Consider the following 22,675-nt stretch of genomic DNA (forward strand, 5'->3'; position numbering starts at 1 on the left):
GCAGCAGTTAATTCGTTCGCTTCGCTGATTCACAAATCATCCAATCAGTTGTACCGATTGGGCCATAATTTCGTTGATCGCTGCTATGGTTTGGCGCTTCAAGAACTTTGGAAGATGAACGAGTGTGAAGATGGGACAATCCGTAACGCGCAGACTGCACTTCGCCTGCCAGTGTTTGCCAGATAAGGGAGTCAGGGAGTGATATAAAATAACAATGAAAAAAAAAACACAAGATCATACAGAATTGGAGGCAACGGAACGCACGAGCCCCAGCACACGCTTGAGCATAAAACAAAGCATAAAACATCGACCGAACGATCAACAAATTCCCTGACGGTGAATTCGGCGAAGACCTTGAATTTGTTTGTCGTGTATAAAGTAAATTTAAAGGGCCCGCACGCTCTATCGCCGGATCGCGCATCCCCGCGGATCATGACAGCGCTCCGCGCCTGCACGCTCGGAAGACAGACCGGGGACAACATTGTAGCGAAACGCGCGACGTCCGCAAAACCCCGTGGGCTTGTTGAACGTTGCAAAGGGTAGGAGAGAGGCCAAACTAGAGAAAAAAAAGAATACATAACGTTAGCGTAAAATAATGCTACAGCATGAAGGGTGCTGTAGGGTCGTGAATAAACGCGAGATACAGGGAAAATAATAAAACACAAATCACACACACAGCATACTGTAAACAACGTAGGAAGATCTTCGCGATCCTCTTGGTAAGGGCATACAGAATCTTTCACGAACCGATCGGGCAAGTTTGTATGCTGATGTGTGGATCGCCGCGCCCTACCAACCATCCTTCTCGATCGTGATATGCTGCAGTGCGGATCGTACCGCTACCCCAATGTCCCAATGGTCGCAAAAGGCTTATGGCGTTTGGAGCATACGGTTGGGTGAGTTTTGGAAATGGAACGAAGGCTTACGATACCGAAAGGAGTACAGAAACTGGAAGCGAAAATGTCTGATTCCAAAAATTATTATGATTGCTTTGCTGTATCTTTCCACTCCGTGGGCCGTCGCACCGTTTCCACCACTCCCCGTCCTCACCTGACATTGAGATGCACTTCGCGCAGGGTTTGTGTTTCGGGCACGGTCCTCTTACTTTGCCTGTGTTTGTCCCGCTTCCCCAATCCGAAGCCTGAAGCGCTGAAGTTGACTATTTTTAAAGTCCCAAGTTTGATTTATTGGCCGTTAAAAAAAACCGAACGCCGTCCGCTTTGCGCGCTTGGTACAAGCGCAAGGGTGTCGGAAGGTTTTTTTTGTTTAGGTTGTTTTGGGTATTTATTTATTGTTTTTTTTTTATTATTTATTTGAACGCACGATCTGGGCAGCTTATCGCATTCGGAAGATCTATTCGATCGAACGGCAATAATTGTGCCGAATCGGTTTTCGGAGCTGTGGGGCGATGGGTTTTGTTGGATAATTTTGTTTTACTGTTGATTGCTTTTTGAACGACTTACTTCCCAAATGTAAACCCGGAAATGTCAATATAGTTTATGATTTGTTGTTGATATTTTATACGGCTGAAGATGCGATATTCTGGAGGACCTTAGGTGCTAAGCAACGTATTAAGAATGACAGCCATATGTCATACGGAGTTAAGAGTCAAGGAAGGTCGTATTATGTTATTGGTTTACATTAGAAGTTTACAGGGGCGGCCCGGTAGTGATGCCGTTCTTCATACGAACGGACCGGACCAAAATCCCATCCGGACCAATCGTCCGTACATAGGACTGACTAGTCAGCTATAGGTAAATTAAGTCACAGAAAGCCAGAAATGGCAGGCCTAGACCTCTTCAGGTTGTTGTGCCGATAAAGAAGAAGAAGAAGTTTCCAATATGGAAATGCTAGTGATAGTCTTTTGAATCTTTTGGTAAGAGTCATTCATATGAATCTTTGATGAGGAGTCATTCCAATCAGAAGTGGAATCTCACAAGATTATTGAATCCTTACGGCAGTGGGGTGTTGTGCTTGAGCAATCTTTCGAGAAGAGTCATTCAGATGAATCTTTGATGAGGAGTCATTCAAAGCAGAAGTCAACTCTTACTAGACTTATGAATCCTAACAGCAGTGGGGTGTTATGCTTGAGGAATCTTTTAAGAAGAGTCATTCATATGAATCTTTTATGAGGAGTCATTCAAATCAGAAGTCGACTTTCACAAGATTCGTGAATCCTAATAGCAGTGGGGTGTTATGCTTGAGGAATCTTTTAAGAAGAGTTATTCATATGAATCTTTGATGAGGAGTCATTAAAATCAGAAGTCGATTCTCACAAGACTTATGAACCCTCACAGCAGTGGGGTTTTGTGCTTGAGGAATCTTTTGAATGATGATTCTTTTGATGGAATGATTCTTCTTCCGATGAATCTTTGATGAGGAATCATTCAATTCAGAAGTCAACTCTCACAACACATCACTGAAGTGAGGTGTTGTGGTTAAGGAATCTTTGGAGATGAATCATTCATATGAATCTTTGAATGAAGTCAACTCTCACACGACTCATGAATCCTCACAGCAGTGAGGTGTTGTGCTTAAGCAATCTTTTGGGCAAAGTTATTCATAAGAATCTTTGATGAGGAGTTATTCGTATCAGGAATCGACTCTCAAAAGATTCATGAATCTTCAGAGCAGAGGGGGAGGGGTGTTCTTAGTGACGAAAAAGCTCCTTGAAGGTTACAAATCCTGGACTATTTAATAGATGGATTATTGAACTTTGATGACTCATAATTCTTTGAGTTGAGAATCTTTTAAAAAGGGATTCAGATGAATTCTTTTAACATCAAATATTCATTCAGATGCATGAATCTGAATCCGATTCACCCGTAGTGGGCACTAAAATATACTCGATTTGATACTTCTGTTTAACAACGACAAATACAGTTTGATAACGCTTGACCACGTGTTAGATAAAAGGAAACTGTTTTGCCGACTCCTGCCAACAAACGGGGGGTTATAGGGCCAGCGCATAGAAATAGCGCTGTACCTGATGCTGACGGTAAACACCTGCGACAAGAATGTTGTTTACAGCACCGTGAGACAAACAACCGCCTCACTCATAAAGCTGTCCTCGAGAATTATACGCCTACTTTTCCTTTTATGGCAATGTGCACTCGTAATAATGCGACCTGGGTACACCTATCATCTCTTATCAGATGATCACCCCCCCTCCCCCCCCCCCTCCCTTCCCACCTAGTGTAGGCAGGCAACAAACAACACTTTCTCCTCTCATCCGCAACAAAATCCGCCTGGGTGGTGTACCACCACGAGTTATGTTATTTTTACGCTCACCAACTCACCCCGGTAGATCTTCCGGGTTTGAGCAAGCGGGCGAACAACACTAATCGGACATCAGGTGACTAATCCCCGTTGGGTCATCTGCATCCGCGGTTTTGGGTGGGGCGAAATTAGCGCGCACGAACGGGGTGGGTCGGTGGGTGTACAGCTATGCGGCCCCACCTCGCCGCCAGCATGGTTGGCCACATTCTTTTTGTGGCTCAGCGCAGGTGCATCGGAACGGGTGCACCGTGAGTCGTATCGCGTGATGCAAGTTCCTAGATTCCTAGCGGCCACCATCACCATCGCTCTCGCCGGGAAGGAAGTGGGCATGATGGGCACTAGAATAGGAGGGGGGGAGTTGAGGAAAAGGGGAAAGTCATGAGCTGCGGTTACTAAAAATAGGTGTGAAACGATCGCACGCAAGATGCACTTGCGCGAAATGTGACCGCCGCTGCTTCCTCCCCATCCGCTCCTAGCTTCCCACGTGGGGGGAGTTCTCGCAGTCATCCGCATGTATCCGAGCTCGCCGTAATGTCTCCCAAAAATTGTATCGCAGTCGATGCATCCGGTAGCCGGGGACCGGTGGAGGAGCAGATCCCTGCGGAACGGGATCATTTCGTTGCCAAATCGCAGCAACTCAGCAGGTATGTTCGTGCGTAGCTAGTTTAGTAGTTCGATCAAATTACGTACCCGGCGTGATTCAGCGGCCAGATTGGGAGTGGCATCTCAGGCGGGAGGATGGAGGTAACTATACCTGGGTTCCTTTCGCCACAAATTTCGTTCACACCGGGAGGGAGGTTGCAAAAATAAAGAAAGAATACACTCAGAGACTGGTTGACGGCAGGAGTATGCCTCCGTTGTACGGAATGTGTCAGAGAATGTGACCTCCTCCTCCACCCTCCCCCCCTCATCCTCCTGAAGCTGTGATGTTTTTGCGATGAGGAAACTGCTTTGCATAACCGTGTACCCCCCCCCCCCCCCCCCCCCCCCCCCTACCTACGGCAAAACGGCTCAGCTGTCCGAGTCCGCAATGTGGTGCCGGGAAAGGTTTATTCTGATTACGTTCGGTCGCGTTTCCCCACTTGAGCATGCAAAACGGGCCCTATCTATCACGTAGGCCATTGGCACACGGTGATTATTCGTGGCTAATTTGTAACCAGCACTTGCTTAGCTCGGATCCAACCAACACGGATGCACAGACACAGCAGTAGCTTGAACTCACGGACGCATTCTACTACACCGTTGCATCGATCGCGTGGTCGAAGGATCACGTCAGGTGCACGGATTGAGTTCTTCGCTACTTCAGTTTGTGTGCTAGGGTTGGGTAAATCATTAGTTTCGTATGAACTTGAGCGACCCGGGTCGTTCTTTGTGAAGAATTGAACGAGCGGTACAGATGTTTCGAGCTTTTGTCTCGAGAGTCCTATACGATTATGTGTCTCTCATACTTTATCTCGTTCATAAAGTGCGCTCAACCTACCGTTCCAGGTCGCTCACCAGATATTGCTACATCCGACAGGTAGTTCGTTCTTCTAGGCCGTTTCAGGTCGCTCCATCTACGTTACATTCCGTTAAACCTGCGTTACGGTCAGTTCAATCTGCGTTATATACGCGTTCTACGTTATAAGCCGTTCAACGTGCATCAGCTGCTTCTTAGCCCGTTTAATTACCTTTACATTTATTGCATAATTCACTCGGCCTGTCTATATGGATAGTTCAACTGGAGGACTCTCCGCGAACTGCTGTAACATAAGAACATAGTTGTCCTACTACCATTCCACCTTAGGTCTCCAAGGGGCATGATGTACTCTGAGTATTCATCTTTAGAGAGTCAATTCCCGATTAGAATAACTCCTCGCTAAAGATTCAAATGAATGACTCCTCTCAAAAGATTGGATAATTGATTGGTTTCATAGTAAATAAGATCATTAAGCTGCGGGGCCACGAGAAATCTCCTCAGTCACTCATTTACCTCAAAAAGTCACTCAAAACCAAAGTCTCCGTTGCCTCTTGAGGTTTTCCTCAATTTCAGTTCAGTGACGACCTTACTGGATTTGACGTTGACAACACGCAGTGTGTGACGAGTAAAATGTTTTTCATGCAGGTTTTCCTCAAAACTCAACTCACTCAATGTTTAGAGTTTTGAGGGAATCCTCATCGCTCGTGGCCCCTTGGCTTTAGATCGAACTGTACCGGTTAAGTTCTTGTGACCCACCTCCAGCGTGTACACCGGTTGGGTAAGCGATCGGTGCGCTTTAATAGCCCCCGAAACCCCGGAAGGGTGCCTAACCTGCAGAGGAGATAATAAGATCGTTAACAAGCGATCACGATCGGAAGCATATGGTACGGTGTCCTCCGAGCAGGGACTCCGAAAGCACTTCCAGTTCGTGTTTTTGCTGCAAGGTTATGGACTTACCGTGGCTACGATCCATTACCACGGCTACATTACGCGGAGTGCGTGAAGTGGGCACTGATTTATTAATCCGCACGCACACGATCGATTGTGTTCTTCGCCTCCCCGTTTTGCCCTCCCCGCCCCCCGCCATTATTCCACCCCGGGGCATGATTGATCGGAGCAGAGTTGCAAAACAAACACACAAGATATCCAAATTGGCTGCGTCATTTCGAGGCTGTCTGCAGCGTGGCTGGATCGTCTGGTTCGCGTTCTAAAAGATGTGATCCATCCACACTGCCGGTTCAAGATGGCGCACACGGTGGGAACTCTTCCTGAGTGCTTGTTGAAGAATCAAAACAAGTCTCGGTCGGCCGCAAGAAAAGGGCCCATTGTGTGTGCGTGTGTTTGAGGGGAGACTAACCGTCGCAGCGGTGCAACGTAACTGGATCGTCAGTTTTCCAGGTGTCCAGAATGGCAAATACCGGTCGCAGCCCGGTCCGGACGCAGTCCACGATGGGAGCCCCTCATTACGCATGTGCACTTTCAAGTAAGTGGCATTCGGTCACGTACAACCACACGTACACAGAATGCGGTGTTTTCGAGCAGCGCCAAGTTTTTGCGATAAGCCAGACCCCGCTGGCTGCTTATTATTCAATTAATTTCCTTTTCAGCTTCCGCTTTCGTTTGTTTTTGGGTGGGGGTTTTACTGTGTTGTACCTTTGGGGAGCCATTTTTTGTTTTGTTGGCTTCATTTTGGGCCGAAAGGGGGGGGGGGGGGGGCTGCTTCATTGTCAGGGGTGGCCTTGTTTTATACACCACCCGACCAACCCACCAACCCCCCGGGAGGGTGGTTGGGAAGTGGATGGTACTGCGTTTCCTCGCAGCAAGAACTTCAAGAATGGGGAAAAACAGGAAGGCGAAGAAAAACAGCCCTTCGATGCCATCATCGTTAGCATGCCCGGACCACCGTAATGGTGCTGAGTCACTTGGTTTGGTGTTTTCGTTTTCAAAGTCAAGGTCAACCCGCGGTGAAACGGAACAGCACGACAAGCAAAAGACAGAAGAAGAAAAAAACACCCTCTCACACACAACCATAAACCGGAGTTACCTCCCGCTGGGAGTATGTGCCTAACGCACGGCATGTCAAGCGTGTCAAGAGAGGTCGGGAACCCAAGGGGCTGCCATGGAACGCGGGTGGGTTTGGGGGATGGTGTTTTGGGGCGAAATAAAATGTGCCAAGCAATGGTGTGCAGCACAAAGCAGCAAAAGGGAAACTCGTTTCCCGATCGAAGCGACAAGCCCACGAACGAACCGTGTGTTGTACCATTACAAAACAAAAGTGGTCAGTTACAGCTCACTCCCCTCCCCCCCCCCCCTTCTATTGGGGGGATTTCGGTGCAACAAAACGGCGATCCATCTGCCTGGAAGGAATGGTGCTTCATCATCAGGTGCGTGTGTGTGTGCTGTATGGCTAATAAAAAAGGGGGAATCGTACGGCGTAGCCTGCAAACGATCATTTTCGAACGATCATTTCGATGATTTATGTCCGACCAAGATACGACGGAAGCGCGTCCAACCCGCACGACGCGGTACGGCAACACGGGGTCGTTTATTTGGTTGGGCTATTTTTAACTTAATAGAACGCAACAAAAGAGTGTAAAATATTAACCTCTCAATTTTCGGCCAGAAAGGATAGGAAGTAAACATCATCTCACGGTCGTTTCGAGCGAGGTGATAGTTGAAATTTATTAACCGAATTGCAGATATTCCGAAATGCGTGCGCAGGCGAATGGTCAGCGCGACCGGGATTTAAACGTCTGTATTTCTGTTTGTAAACCGACTGCACTAATCCTGAGCACTTGCGCCGCTGTTGTTTGACATGACAACACACAGACACAGCATGGGTCGCTCGGTATCTAGAAAGCAACTATTGGTTTATTGATGTATGAAATATGTTTGCCGACAGTTTTGGGAGCGTCGCGGAGACCCATTTACCAAGACGCTCGTTATCTTCGCTTGGAACATGTGTAAACAAATTTTACACGCTTGAAGACTAGCGAGACTGATAACGGGTGTGGTTGTTGCTACCGCTTGGTAATTTGTAGGCAATTGAATGAAATTAGTATGGAAAATTGAAACATTTTTCTTTTGTTCACTATAAATGCGTAAGGTTGTGTGATTTGAATGACGTTTAGACTTAAAAAATAGGAAAAAGAAAAGACTTTCGCCTAACAAATTCCATGTACTGCTTCACTGTGTGGCCGATTGTTACAACCTTCGAGGGGAGCGAAAAGATCACTTTACCTTCGATCTTCAATATTTAGATTCTGCCTGCCTTAGAACAAGCCTGCTACTAGGTACTCTTTCTTTTTCTTCAGATTATAGGAGGTATATTAAAAGCCAGATTGGATATATCGAGTGTATACGAAGTGTTGTACCATGTAAAATTTCTTCGTTCCGATGTGATGCCTGGAGTTTAAAAAACAAAACTCAAAAGCAATTGCCCTACTGCTAAATTTCAGCTGTGCATAATAGCAAACATGAAACAATGCTGGGCGCTCTCCATTAGGTGGTAGCGAACTAAACAGAGTAATAATAATGTTGGCGTAATGTCATTATATTTGTCAGGCATTCTTGTAAATCTCGTAAAATAAAGCATTTTTGCGATGAATTTTCTTTATTGCTTCTATCAATGTTGTTATTCTAAATACAATCTACCTGATCTAACGATCGACTTGAATTAGATCATCGAACTCTACAAATTCAAATTCCAGTTGCCATTGTGCGCCACGTGTTTGGAAATGATGGTTTGAAGCAGTGAACTTGGTTCCATAAACAAAATTGAAAATTAAAATAGAATCACTGTGGGATTCGTGTAAAATAACGTTAACATTATTGTTATTTTTTATCATTTGCTTAGTAAAATTGAATGAAATTCGCATCAGTTTCTTGTATTTAAATTAAATAATGGCTTTTTGATTTTTCTTGTCTTTTCAGCAACAGGCGAGCTGATACATTCAATCGTGTTTCGGTGTGTTTGTCCGACGGACCGACTAGTGTGACAAACCGGCTGACGTATTGAGAACGGGAGCAAAATCAAAACATTTCGATACACTGCTGGAACGATGGGGAAAATTCCAGCCAATCCGCCGAAATCCGTGCTAAATCGGAAGGAAAATCAAAGTTTGTTGGCCAAAATTCGCAAGGAGTACGTTAGCATCACGTTTGCCAAATCGCTAATCTTTGATCCAGCCCGGTTACCCTTGATCTCGATCCTAATTTTGGCCGCTGAGTTGGTGCTAAACGTGTTCGTCGTGCAGAATGTGCGCTACACCGAGATCGATTGGAAAGCTTACATGCAGGAATGTGAGGGATTTCTCAACGGAACTACAGATTATTCGCTGTTACGAGGCAAGTAGAACGATGGGACGTATGATTGAAGCTAGATCTACTTATCGTTTTCATGATTTCATACCTCTCCTCAGGCGATACCGGTCCGCTAGTGTACCCTGCCGGATTTGTCTACATCTACAGTGCGCTGTACTTTCTCACATCGCACGGCACTAACATTCGCTTGGCGCAGTATGTGTTCATTGGCATTTATCTGCTTCAGCTCGCGCTGGTGCTGCGGCTTTACTGCAAAAGTCGTAAAATCCCACCGTATGTGATGGCCATCACCATTTTCACCTCCTACCGGATCCACTCCATCTACGTGCTGCGGCTGTTCAATGATCCGATTGCGGTCCTGTTTCTCTACGCCGCACTGAACGCATTCATTGATGGACGATGGACACTCGGAAGTGTAATGCTCAGTTTGGGTGTTTCAGTAAAGATGAACATACTACTTTTCGCTCCTGCAATTCTACTACTCTACATAACCAATCTCGGTTGGTTGAAAACGGTGCTCCAGCTAGCGGTGTGTGGTATGATACAGCTTATCCTAGGAGCACCGTTCCTGCTCACCCATCCCTGGCAGTACATCAAGGGAAGCTTCGATCTGGGTCGTGTATTTGAGCACAAATGGACGGTGAATTATCGATTCCTGGAGCCGGAAATTTTTGAAAGTAAGATGTTTCATCTCGCACTGCTTGGACTTCATCTTACACTGCTGGTCGTATTTGCGTCACCCTGCTATAAATACTTCCAAAATTATTGCCGCTTGCGCCAGTTGGAAATTATGCTTCTGCCTCAGATAGAGGCACAAAATCGTGCTGAAAAGGAGAAGCAGAAGAAGGCGAAGAAATCTCAAGCGCAGGCATTGCCAGCATCAAAAGAACATAAGGGCCAAGAGAAGCTAACGGAAGATCAAGAAAAGTTTTTAAAATCTTTCGAGAAGGGCATTAAGAAGATGTCTGGCAAGCAGCAGCAGCAGCAGCAAAAAGTCGAACGTGCTGTCGAGGAACCGGCAACGAATGCAGCAGCAAACAAATTCTCGATCCATTTCGATCGATCCACTCAACTCGCACTGCTTCCAATCTTTCTGTCGAACTTTATTGGTATCGTGTGTGCACGCAGTTTGCACTACCAGTTCTACGTATGGTACTTTCACAGTTTACCATACCTCACCTGGTACACGGAGTATACGAATAGTTTGAAGTTTTTGCTACTTTTGCTGTTGGAGTTTTGCTGGAACACCTACCCGAGTACGGTTTTGAGCAGTCTCGTTCTCCACACGTGCCATTTGATACTGCTCGTCGGAATAGGAAGGAAGATGTTCCGTCGAATTCCGGATCTTGCCCAGTTCAGTAAGACGGAATAAAATAAAGAGCCACGTGCCGGGGTATCATATCGAATAATCCGTTTCAATTGTGCCTTACATGAGCTAACGTTCAGTTTGCATTTTCATTTGTCGTGTGATGTGTATAGTGAAAGCAGTATGTTGCTGTAGAATGTTTGCGAGTGACTTGATAATTTTGTGTGTTTTATAAAATGACATTATTTATGAGTTCTGTAAGTAATTTAATTCGAGCAATAAAGACAAAACGTTTTCTGGTAGAACGAAATCTAAATCGAATTGAGGCAAAATATCTGAAAAATTAAGCTTTGCCAAATACAAGAAATTCTGTTCAGAATACAAACACCGATAACGAATAATTTCTAGTCAGCTTCTAAAAGCCCGGAAGAAAGAGAACGTTGTTTTTCGAGCACTTTCACTGAACCAATCTGCCCGAAATGTTCGCACTGCTCGATACGAACTATCAAACGCATGTGTTCAATTGAATAACATGTAAACAAATAAAAAAATTGTACATAGCAGCGGCAAGAATGGATTACGAACTGCGAAATGTAAGTTAATCGTATTCATTTCTTCCCTTCGCAATAATCATTGCCATCGTTTGTTTTAGATCAAAGACTTTCTGCAGCTTTACAACAAAATTACGGACATGTGTTTTAATGCATGCGTAGACAACTTGTACAGCCGTGATCTTACCCGTGAAGAAATTTCCTGTGCCGACAATTGCGTTCTCAAGTTTACCAACGTAAACCAGCGATTGCTTAAGGTTTACGTAGGTGTGCAGTCCGATATCAATCAGAAAAGAATGGCTGAAGTGGAGGCACAGCAGGCGAAAATGATGGCCGAAGCACAGCAACAGCAGCAGCTGCAGCAACAAGCAGCACTTCAAAGTACTCCTGAAATTACTGGCACTCCCAGCACTACCGAACCTACTGTGGCATGATAGAGAGCCACATTAGTCCAGTGATTACTTCTTAGTGAACTAGCTTAATGTGAGTTTTGTACTTTAGTTGAAAGTTTAAAATGCCTAGAATATGTTTGAATATTTTGCTGGGCATCCCCGGCTCAGGGAAAACGACCTACTGTCAACAAATTGTTGCTTTACCTTGCCGGAAATTCGAAGTGGTGCACGTGTGCTATGATTCGTACATTAGAATCGATGTTAATTACGATACATTTCGCGATACAAAAGGCTTTTATAAGTTACAACGGCAGAAGCTTATATCGTACATTGAAATGATTATACTAAGCTTAAAAGAGAACGATCTACCAAAGCTAAAGGGAGTTGTAGAACGTTGGAGAAAGGAATTTGAACGTGAGCTGAACATTTCTGCAGACGCCATGGTTTCGGACGTTGTGTTTCTTATCGACGATAACAATTACTATCGAAGCATGCGAACGGAATGGCAGAAGATGGCTAGCAAACTTTCCACAGGCTATTTTGAAACTTATTTCGACACTGCTCTTTCGATTGCAGTGCAAAGAAATCGAACCAGAGCACAACCCATCGCTGAGCAAATCATTAAACAGATGTGGATGCGTTTAGAGAAACCTAGTGGGAGGCTTTATCATCACGAAAAAGATGTCATTACCGTTCAGGACGTCGTCGACTATGAGCGTGTTGTTGATCAGATACAATTTTGCTTTGAACATCCTCGAGAACACTCTGTTGTACAGAAGCTGGTAGCAGAACCTATGGAACAATCGAAAGTTCACAAGATAGACATAATTTTACGTAAAATTATAGCAAAGAAAATGATCGAAGCGAAAGATAGCATGTCGAAGGAGGAAGTTCAATCCTTTGCTAAGATTTTGCAGAAAAGGAAAAAGTCTACATTGGAGCAAATTAGGAAATGCGAACAGAATATAACAGAGGAGTTCATCCATAGTGTTGTAGAGGAGTTATTCTAAACTTGATTCGGTCTCCACCGTGTTTTACCATTTCAATAAACAATAGAATGAATTGTTGGATTCCACAAGCAAGAGTTTGAACATGAATAATTATTTGAAAAATACCTGAACCGCTTCATCCGATTATCCGGGCTCAAATGACACAGGGTGTTGCAAGGTGTGGAGATACATAATGATTAAAATTAAATAAAAAAATAGATTATTTGAAAGAATTTATTGTATGAAAACAATTGTAAATCTAGTTTTTCCTATTTCCATCCCAAAGTAGAACCAAATTACGACGAAAGGCGTTTTTTTCAAACAAAACAACTGATCGCTGATTTTAAAACCAACGCTTCTTTGACTTTGACAGCTTGGCGTCGCTTGCTGTTTTGACAGCTGGAGTCAAAATATTTACGCGCTTTTCCTAAGTCTGTTTGCCAGCTTTTCTTTCGCGCGTTTCTGGCTGGGATGTGGAAGATAACAGCGAACATTGAGCGGGAAATCACTTGTCCCAAATCTGTCCAATAGCGCACAAGCTATGCGCATGGTTTGATCGATCTTGGCGGCGCGCCTACAATTTACGGTCTACATGAATACAGTGTTGAATTGCCGGAACCGCGAATCAGGCCGCGGTAAGTATTGACGCAGTAAGCCCTTACATGGATATTCCTGGAAATGTTCAAAGTGATCATCATTTGGGTGTGCGTTGATCTTGCTGTTTGTTCCGTAGGTTTCTCTTACCAGTACGATGCACCACTATGCCGGTTGCACGTTCACCAGCGGGACAGTTGGAAAGGTATTACGCCGTCCACGTTCTCGGCGGATTACAATCCCTCACCTCCGATTCTGGCAGCCAAATTTTCAAAGTGCCATGGACAGGAACACATTCTGGCGATTGCGAACGAGGATGGAAAGATAGCGCTGCAGGATACGAACCTCACAAACCAGGAACCGGGTGGCGAACGGGCACTCGAAGGGTGGCAGTGTCACTACAATGCAGTGTTTGATATCGAATGGATGCCGGGCGCAATGAAGCTGGTGACGGCATCGGGAGATCACACCGCCACGCTTTGGACGCTGGCCGAAACTCGCATGGTCAGCACACAAATGTTCCGCGGTCACTCGCGGTCGGTAAAAACAGTCGCTTTCCGGCGCGATGATTCGGCAGTCTTCGCCACGGGTGGTAGGGACGGAGCTATACTGATCTGGGACATACGGGCCCAGGTCGGGCTGGATATGACACCACGTGCGGACAATTGCATCTACAGTGGACATGCCGGTGGACCGGGCACACCATCCTCGCACCGGAAGCGAACACGCCAGACGCCAAAGATACCAGCACAAGGGTGTAGCAGCAGCATTACCGGATTAGCCTTTCAGGACGGCAATACGCTGATATCGTGTGGTGCCGGTGACGGGGTGGTGAAGGTTTGGGATACGCGGCGCCATTACACCAGTCACCAGCGGGAACCAATGCCAAAGCATAGCTTTTCATACGCGGGCACTACGACGCTGAAGGGTTTTACCAATCTCGTCATCGACGACAAGCGGCACCGGTTGTATGTGAACTGTATGGACAACCACATCTACTGTTACAACATATCTACGTACGATGGGAAACCGCTGCAGCGGTATAGCGGATTTAACAACGGAACGTTCTATGTGAAGGCTGCGCTCAGCTCGGATGGCCAATATCTGATCAGTGGTTCCAGTGACGAGCGCTGCTATATTTGGAACGTGGACAATCCAAACCCACTGTTGAAACTGTCGGGACACTCGGCGGAAGTGACGAGTGTGGCCTGGATGCAGAGTGACCGTGACGTGCGCATAGTGACCTGCAGTGACGACGCGCGCCACAAGGTGTGGCGGATCGGGCCCGAAGAGATGGATTCGGACGAGTTGCAACAGCTGCGCGGCAAGGCTGAGTATTGCGATTCCTATCGTTCGGATCATGCGGAAAAGCTTCGATTGAAAGCGCTAGAATTCACACCGAGATCTGTCCGGGGGCTCATGCAACGTAACGAAACTACACCGAGCACCCAGGAGGATGTAAACCGCACGCCAAAAGCGTCCGGTGGTGGCTTTAAGATGTGGGCGGGTACGTTCAGCGCCGGTGCGTCCGCTTCCGAGCGGGCAGCGAAGCGAAGTTTCTCCGACATTGCGGAAGCGGATGGTCATCATCGTCCACCAGTAAAACGAACGTATCGCGAGGAAGGCCGTGGCCGTCGGTTGTTCAGTCCGGCAAACTCGAAATCGTCGTACAGCTTTAAAGCCCTTGAAATTGCCGCCAGTTCCTCCACCTCTCGCAGTCTCAACGTCATTCTGGAAGCGTCCGAAGAACTAACCGTTGGGTTGTCACCCTGTAAATCTCCGCTAGCTACCGCAGATCTTAACATACGCTCCCCGGACCAATCGCTGGCGCAACGATGCGCATCACCAACGTTGAACCTAATTCTTCCAAACTATGTACTCGACGGAGAGGCACCGCATCTGGTAAACGTGCTGGCCGCTTCCGGAGGTAGTGAGCGTGGCAACCGATCAGCCTTCTCCAGCAGTCTGCCGTTCGGCGAAAGCTCCAGCCCGGTCGGTAGTGGTGCTGTAAAGCGAAAGATGAAGGAACGCTTGGACTGGTTGACAAAGATACGAAAGCAGAAACAGTTACAGGCTGCCAAAGGTATCGAAAACAGTTACGGCACGTCGTTGGAGAAAGCAACAGCAGCAGCATCGCACCTTCTTTCGCCACGGCTTCAGCAGTTGAAATCGTGTGACGAGGGAGTCAGTGGGGAAAGTAATCATCACACGCAAGAGCATAGTATCGCTACCAGCAGTGCCGAAACACCAACAACGCCACGTAGACGATCTTCTTGGGCTTTGAGTAACGGTAGTCCTCGGGAGTGCGTGGAAGATACAACCCATCGAGCTGCTGCAAGGACAACGCCAAGAAGCAGACGATATTCAATGAACGGCATACGGGTTGGAACATCGGATTCCACCTCGATAAGACGGTTCCTAACCGTGACTACACCTACCAGCCGAACAAATGCTCAGGCGTCTAGTTGAGCAGACAACTCAGCTATAAAAAAAATAACCCATTATCGTGCTGCTTGAAGCAACAAGGTGATGGTGTCTTATTATTCGTGGCCTTCCCATTGACTGACTGTAGTAGAAAGGTTCGGTGTTCCACATGCCACACCAAACGCGTCCTAGTGCGGACAGTAACACAATACCTCTTGATTTCTGTTTTTAATAGTATCCTAAAGTTTTGTGGCGTTGCCAGATCTAGCGATAGTGGCAAATATTATGTATCGTGCCAGCGAAAATGTACATAGATGAGAATTTAGCTGCGAGTTGTGAGGAAACTCAAATACCCGCCAATATCCAAAAACAAAAACAAAATACAGCCTTTAAACTATTTACTTTTACCGCTAAAGAATAAGGACGTACGAGTTTGCATTATCGTATTATGCATAAATAGATTTCAACTTACTTTTAATCCCTGCTGCTCTGCTTTGGACAATGTAACCATGCACTTCTATTACACACGCGTAGATTAGGGAGCAAAATGAATTCACTCTGTTTTGTTTTGGTTTTTCGATTGGTTGAGGAAATGTTGCGAACACGATAAGCAGTACGCCATTCGTTCCGAACAACTTTATGGAAGTTATGTGATAAGTGTAGTGGATTAAGTGGATTATGGGATGATTGAACTCAGCACAGTTTGAGGATCATGATGGCATTAATGCATCGTACGAACTGCTTAAGACCCTCCGTAGCGATAGAGAATAAAATCACCAATGCATTTGACTGTAACTCTGCTGTTTGTACGTGTGCTTAATCAAAACCTCTCGAACGTAGTTCTTCTATCGTAAATCTGAAATGTCTTCTATCGTACCACCACACCATGGTAACAAATTGCAAAGACAACAAACAAATGATGCGGACCACTCAGTGTCTCAGGTCTGAAGTGCTCTACAGTTTTGTTGTTGTCTGTGATTCATTAGAGTGAAGACGAAAGTGAAACACTTCACTTGCTTATTATAAAAGCCACTTTTTATTGCTACCCCGGCCAAATGGTTCAGTCGTTCACAGTCAAGCGTGCCGATCAGTACGATGAAGACCGCACTGTCACTGTTGCTTTTGGGATGCGTTTTATCCACGACCGAAATCGCGGCGCTTAGGTGTAATCCAACCGGGAACGCCAACGTAACCGCTAACGGCAGACCTGCCTATACTGGACAGTTCCCGCACCATGCGCTGCTGGTAGTTAGCTTCGGCGGGGAGGAAACGCGTCACTGCAGTGGTGCGCTGGTGGATGAACGGCACGTAGTAACCGTGGCACAGTGCGTCGTTGGCAGCACCGCCGTCCAAGTACACCTTGGTTCGAACTGTCTGCTAGCGGATGAGCACGATCAGTTCCGGTACGTGTTTACCGCCGTGGAGTACACCGTACGTGACGGGTACGATACGGAGACGTTCGTAAACGACGTCGCTGTGGTGCGGTTCACTGACGAACCGGTAAGACTTCCGCCCTGGGTTCGACCAGCACGCCTACCGGAAGCGGATGAAGAGCAGTACGTCGGGCGGGAAGTTGTGTCCAGTGGGTACGGATTGATGAACTACGGTGCGGATGGTGCATCCGATGCGCTCCAGTACATGCGATTGGTAGTGCTGGAGTTGGAGGCATGCCAGGAGGAGTTCAATTTCATCACCCCCGATACGGGGCGGTTCTGTGCTCAGGAAGCGTCCCATGAGCGAAACTGTGTCAGTGACGTCGGAAGTCCGCTGGTGCGGAAGGAGAACCGGTTGCACGAGTACGTGCTGCTTGGTTTAAGCAGCTTCGGACAGAAGTTTGCCTGCAACTCGGGCAATCCCGGTGCATTACAAGAGATGCGTGAACATGCCGCGTGGGTGAAGGAAGTGATGGTTCGGGCGAAATGAAGAAGTTAACCGGTTCCACATCTCCAAACGTTGAAAACTCAAGAAAGCGACCTAAATTGTTGTGAAACTAAATTGAACCACACACAGGACGGATGTGCCGAATTAATGGCACCATGGCACGGAGCACCAACCATTTTCAAATACAATAATAAAGACAACTTCCAGGCAGCACAATCACCCCCCGCCTTCCCCCCACCTAGCGTAAACACATCCACCTGATCGATTTAAGCACTCTAAATAAACACACTGACCATAGCCGACGTTGAAAAGTATCAAATCATCTAATAAAAGCAAATACGTACAGCTAGCCCATAAACAAAACGCAGCACGTGTGCGTTTTAATCGTGGCGCACCGTCAAGCACCATGCGTACCACATCGTAAAACACCGGGCGCCTCCATAGCGCTAGCAAATGGAGACGTGACGTGACGAGAGCACGGGAGGAAGAATTACATTCGCGGTAAGCGAACGATGTGCCGTGAGATGAGTGTGAGTGTCGCGCTCATCGGATAATGAATTTCCTACGCAATAAAACACCAACAAAGGAACGGTGATTTAGCTAGCACTCACATTTCGTCCAGAAAGCAAAGGATGAGTTCCGTTCGGAACGTTTCGGGTGCTTGTATCCGATCCCGGTTTTGCAAATGCAACAGGCGTCTTCGTGAGCACAGTCTCACATATTCACCTCATCGAGCGATGTTTGGGTTTTTCTGGAGACTACGGTGGAATAAGTAACGCTTGCGCATCATCCCCAGTCGACCAGTCGGTTAACATTCAACAGATGCGACCAACTTCTCCCGTGCTTGTTGCACTCAACAATTTCACGGCAGTGCAATGGGTGACGTTTCGTGCCAGCGTCGAGGCGAACTGTGAGAAACGTTCATCCGTCGCAGCTTCCCTACTGTCACGTGTGAGTGACGCCTGTTGCTCTAGTGGGGAAAGAGAGCAACCGCGTATATCGCACCAGGTGACGGCCGTGACGAAAAACCCCGAACGTGTGTATGCATTGCCACATGCCACAGGTTGGTCGTGGACGGATATCCGTTGGCTGTTTCTATTTATTCGTCGTGTAGTGCGCCCGCACATACTGTCTCAGCAGCTCACAGGCACACATGCCGTCTCGCATTAACAGCAAAGTTCACCGCCTACTAACACGATGGCGGCTCGTACGTTTGATGATGGTTGCCTTCATAAAAAGAAAATACCACACAAACACACACAGGCAGCACAGGTGTGTTGGCTATTTTTATTACCGCACTGTTGGTTTAGCTTACTTTATGTGACTTTAGCTAGTAACGAGTAGAGGAACAGGGCGTAGCGTTACAAAGTTGAACCGATCCATTTGAAACGGACGTTGCATTATGGATTGTTTTATTTCCACGCACGCTTTGTCGGGGAAGTGTACTTGTCCGGCAATACAATGAGCTTAAGGTTTTGTTACACGAATATAAAAATATTAAGCGATTTGCTCTCATCGGCAGAATTGATTGGAGTTTTTATGGAGGTTTTCGCGCTATAAAGTACTCAAAGTTTAGAAACATATTTCATAATTGACAAAAAAAAAGATTATTTATTTTAAAAAGAAAGATTAGAACTACAATTACAAAAAAAAAGTTAAACCGTCGTTAAATAATTTTTTCATAACAGTAAAAAAACAGTAGAAACCTTCCCATCCTCATCATTTACCGACGTACGAACGTTGAAAAGTCAATCGGTTAAAAATGAATCGCCCAAGAGCGTCTTAATGCGTTGCACATCCTAACCTTACAAGCGCGAGGTGAGCTAATTACAGCTCTCGCTCACTGACAACGATGGGGACACTCACGCAACAGCCACGCTCACGCAAACACGATACGCTGCGCACCGTTCACCTTCGTCGTCATTATCGTACGAGCGCGTGAGTGACCGAGTATCGAGTAGGCTAAGTAACAGCTGGGGAGCGGGCGCTATCGGGTACTAGCAGGGCGAGCGAACAAAAAGCAACCATGGTAGAGTAACATGGGGCGAAAGGGCGATAAAAGTGCGATTTATCCGAAGCTTATCTTTAGTCAAAAACTTAACAAAAGTTTTTTTTTTTTGTTCAATAAACTGTTAACAGACCCCCCTTGATGTTGAGTGAATTTTCAGTTTGCGATGGGTGAAAAGGTTCATTTTCTTCCAAACACTACTCGTTACGCTTGCCCCACCGTACACTACTCGGTAGTAACACGCATCGAGCAGGCAGTCGCAGCGGGCAAACAAAAAAAAAAAAAGGAACCCAATATTCGCCCGGTCGAGAGCGGTCGGTTCGGTTTGTGTGTGTCGGGACGAACCGTCGAGCGCGCGCGTTTTTTTTTTGTCTTCCCTGCCGTTGTTGTGTGTGCGAAATTCACCTTTTGCCGCGAAGTCAGTATTCTCGCGTTGCTTCGATTGAGCGGTCGTGTGTGCTCGCCGGCGTGCATGATTCTCTGTGCACGTGCACCTGAGTGTGTGTGTGTATGTGCGCGGTCGCGTGTGTTTCTTTTTCCGGACACTGCCAAATATTAAGAAGTTCAGTGCAGTTAGACGAAGAAAAGCCAGACACACACACACACACGTACGAGTGTCGGCGTTGTGTTGACGTGGTAGGTGTGTGGTTTTTTTGTGAGGTTCTGCGAGCCGGGGTTCTTTTCTACCCTGCCCTCTTTCCCCGTGTGCGTTTTGTGCGTTTGCTATCGGCTCGAGTAGCTTTGCTTCCGGTGGTGCGGGTCTTTGCCGAATGGTAGAAAACAACCCTCGCGGCGGGTGGAATTGCTGCCAAACCGCGGTGGCGGGTTTTCACACCTTACGGTGTGTTACGCTGATCCCCAAAAGTGCCCGATTACGCCGTGACCGGTGTGTGACCAGAAGCGTGACGCCACACGTTAGGGGCCACCGTGGATGACGAGCGATATCCGCGGGTGTGTGCGTGTACAGTGACGCGGAGTGATGAAGTGATGTGAAGTGAAGTGCAACGGTGTAGTAGAACAAAATCCCGTGTTCTGCGTGCAACGCAAGTAGAAGAACAAAAAACAAAACACAAAAACTCACCCCGTCTTGCTGGGATTCTTCGCGGTTTTTCTTGTTAATTACAGCTGTGAGGTAATCTTCACACACGAAGAAGAAGAAAAAACACTCCAACGGGACTGAAAACTCACACCTTCGCATAATCCGCGCATCGTGTTCTCGCACACCTTCTTCCATACCGGGGTTCATCGGTACCGATCGGTAACCGGGGTAACGAATCGTTCCGCTAACGAAATGATCTTGTTTTCGATCGAGTGCTTTCGGATCTTCGGAGCTTTACGTCTCGGTGCAGGCGAAGGAAGACGCTGGTGATGAGTCGATACCCGTTGCTTACACCTCAGAAAACCCTCAACCCCTGTCGTACCACCTACCTTCTGAAGGTCGCCGATAATGCTAATGTTCTCACCCTTCCCGGGGATGAAACCCCCCCCGCCTTACGGGGTGGTTTTATATGCCGCGAACAGGAACACCACATGTTCCTTTTCCCACAGTGTTCCCGCGGTGTGTTCTAGCTCGCTGGCCCTATTATTTCTACGTGCCATGTTCAGGTTCGCGCCGGAGAGACACTTGGAATAAAGGGACCGCTCCCGCTCCACTTTACGGGTTTTGCGTGGGGAAGGGGGCAACTAGAACAGGGGGGGAAGGGGGTGTGAGAAGGCATGTAAGGATACTTTTCCGCCTTTTGTGCTTCAATTGCATCCCGACCGTCGCTTCACCTATCCTTCCCAACCCCCCCCCCCATTTACGTGACAAAGCGAGACGCTCTAGTAGTAGCGTCTTTGTCTGCGTGTGAGTACATACGTGTGTGGGTGTGTGTGTGTGTGCAAACATTTGCGAAATAGAACATGAATTACAGAAATTACAATTGGCGGCGCTGGTTGTGATGAGTGAAGAATGGCTACAAGAAGATACCTTTTGTGTGCCATGGTGTGTGTTTTTTTTTTGCTCCACCATTGCTGTATGGACCCCCCCCCCCCCTTACGCTCTCGACAACAATCGAGAATGACAGTTTTGTCATAGCCATTGTCCTGTTCGGTGTGTTGCAAAATGAAAGCATTAGTAGATGGGATTTTGCAATACCGTTAACACACAGACATACAGAGACACGTACAATACTGACATTTGGCCAATTGGTACCCTCACCTTCAAGAACCGTCGGATCGCATCGGGCTGACGTCGGCATGAAAAAAAAAACGTTTCTTTCGCCGTTTGTGTTCGAACGATGTCAAAGATCAGCCCAACCGTCAGTCGGTGATGCAGTAGTATCGCATCGACCGGCACACGACGACGACGCATCGTGGTGTGATTGAGCGCGTGTGTTTTGTTTGCCTGTGTGAAGGTGAAGCCATTTAACTAGAATAAGAAAGCGAGAGGGAGAGAGCGAGAGAGAGAGAGCTCGATAATGATTATGATGAGCAGTGGAGGTGATCGTATCGGTGCGCCCGTGCGGTACGAACGAGTGAGATTCATCTTATCACGCTCCCGCAACAACCACGTACCATGTGATCGCCGTGCAGCACCTTTGCAGCGATATTTGTTGCTTTGGCGGCGTTTTGTTCCGCGCACGATCTCGGTCCGCGGATGGGCGATCGAATCGTGCTGACTGCTGCTGCTGCATATGAAAATCACTGAACCAAAAACAGTTCACCCACGAGTTCCACGATGGTGGTTTTGTGTACTTCAAACCAGCCAGTGATCGCCGCGCTGTGTGTAACGCGGGTGTGTGTTCCTGTATATTGGGAGGGAGGAGGTGGTAGCAGAGCAAGGCTATCAGTGACGCACGTTCCGCTCGGTACAGACGGTGAGCTTGTAAATTTTGCGGATAAGAACGCTTGCCACCAACCGCGAACCCTCCGCCCCGACGACGGTTTTTCTGCACGCCGTCCGACTGACTGACGAGATTCGAGGGCGCCTTTGCGTTGATAGAAGATAGGCCGTTGCGCGTAAGAAAACCCCATCGTACGCTGTGGTTCTTATCGGCAGCAGACGTATACGTCTTAGCCAAAAAAAATAAATAAAAACGATACACACACAGCCCACACACACACACACGGACGCGAAGCAAGGTGTGTGCGTTTGTGAGTGTGTTTTTGTTGTTGTTGGTTGTTGTGGATTGTTGTTGTTGTTTTCCCTGTTGTTCGATTGTTGCGGAGCCGTGTCGAAGCGCCGCTAGCGAGCCGGCTGCTGTTTGCGCTGTGTGTCACACATTATCGCACCTAATCAATCCCAGTTAGAGCGTCGCTAGGGTTCGGTCGGGTTCGAGTGTATGATGAAGTTTGGAGCAAACAAAAAAAAAAAGGCTGCTGCTGGAAAGGGGTTGATATTAAGCGCCATGCAAGGCAGTGGAGTGGAGTTTTTGGGGGTGAAGAAAACAGAAGACCCCATGTGGCTTGTCGGAGAATTCAACGAATT

General features: G+C 47.1%; 5 protein-coding genes across 5 annotated transcripts; all 5 read left to right on the top strand.

The window, feature by feature from the left end:
* Window positions 1–8,799: 8,799 nt before the first annotated feature.
* On the top strand, window positions 8,800–10,433 carry LOC128711660 (lethal(2)neighbour of tid protein 2). The gene is made up of 2 exons (XM_053806542.1): window positions 8,800–9,085; window positions 9,160–10,433. Exons 1-2 carry the CDS (start codon window positions 8,800–8,802, stop codon window positions 10,431–10,433), a joined length of 1,560 nt encoding a protein of 519 aa, XP_053662517.1.
* Window positions 10,434–10,939: 506 nt separating this feature from the next.
* LOC128713963 (mitochondrial import inner membrane translocase subunit Tim10B) lies at window positions 10,940–11,352 on the top strand. Its single transcript, XM_053808838.1, has 2 exons — window positions 10,940–10,960; window positions 11,020–11,352. The coding sequence occupies exons 1-2, from the start codon at window positions 10,940–10,942 to the stop codon at window positions 11,350–11,352; spliced, it is 354 nt and encodes a 117-aa protein (XP_053664813.1).
* An 80-nt stretch (window positions 11,353–11,432) lies between these two features.
* LOC128714140 (L-seryl-tRNA(Sec) kinase) lies at window positions 11,433–12,320 on the top strand. Its single transcript, XM_053809015.1, has one exon. The coding sequence runs from the start codon at window positions 11,433–11,435 to the stop codon at window positions 12,318–12,320; it is 888 nt and encodes a 295-aa protein (XP_053664990.1).
* A 571-nt stretch (window positions 12,321–12,891) lies between these two features.
* On the top strand, window positions 12,892–15,362 carry LOC128713909 (protein lethal(2)denticleless). Its single transcript, XM_053808780.1, has 2 exons — window positions 12,892–12,934; window positions 13,033–15,362. Exons 1-2 carry the CDS (start codon window positions 12,892–12,894, stop codon window positions 15,360–15,362), a joined length of 2,373 nt encoding a protein of 790 aa, XP_053664755.1.
* Window positions 15,363–16,412: 1,050 nt separating this feature from the next.
* LOC128715148 (collagenase-like) lies at window positions 16,413–17,240 on the top strand. The gene has a single exon (XM_053810029.1). It carries the CDS (start codon window positions 16,413–16,415, stop codon window positions 17,238–17,240), a length of 828 nt encoding a protein of 275 aa, XP_053666004.1.
* Window positions 17,241–22,675: the final 5,435 nt, after the last annotated feature.

The sequence above is a fragment of the Anopheles marshallii genome, chromosome 3, assembly GCF_943734725.1.
Source record: "Anopheles marshallii chromosome 3, idAnoMarsDA_429_01, whole genome shotgun sequence".
In the NCBI taxonomy this organism is placed as follows: Eukaryota; Metazoa; Arthropoda; class Insecta; order Diptera; family Culicidae; genus Anopheles; species Anopheles marshallii.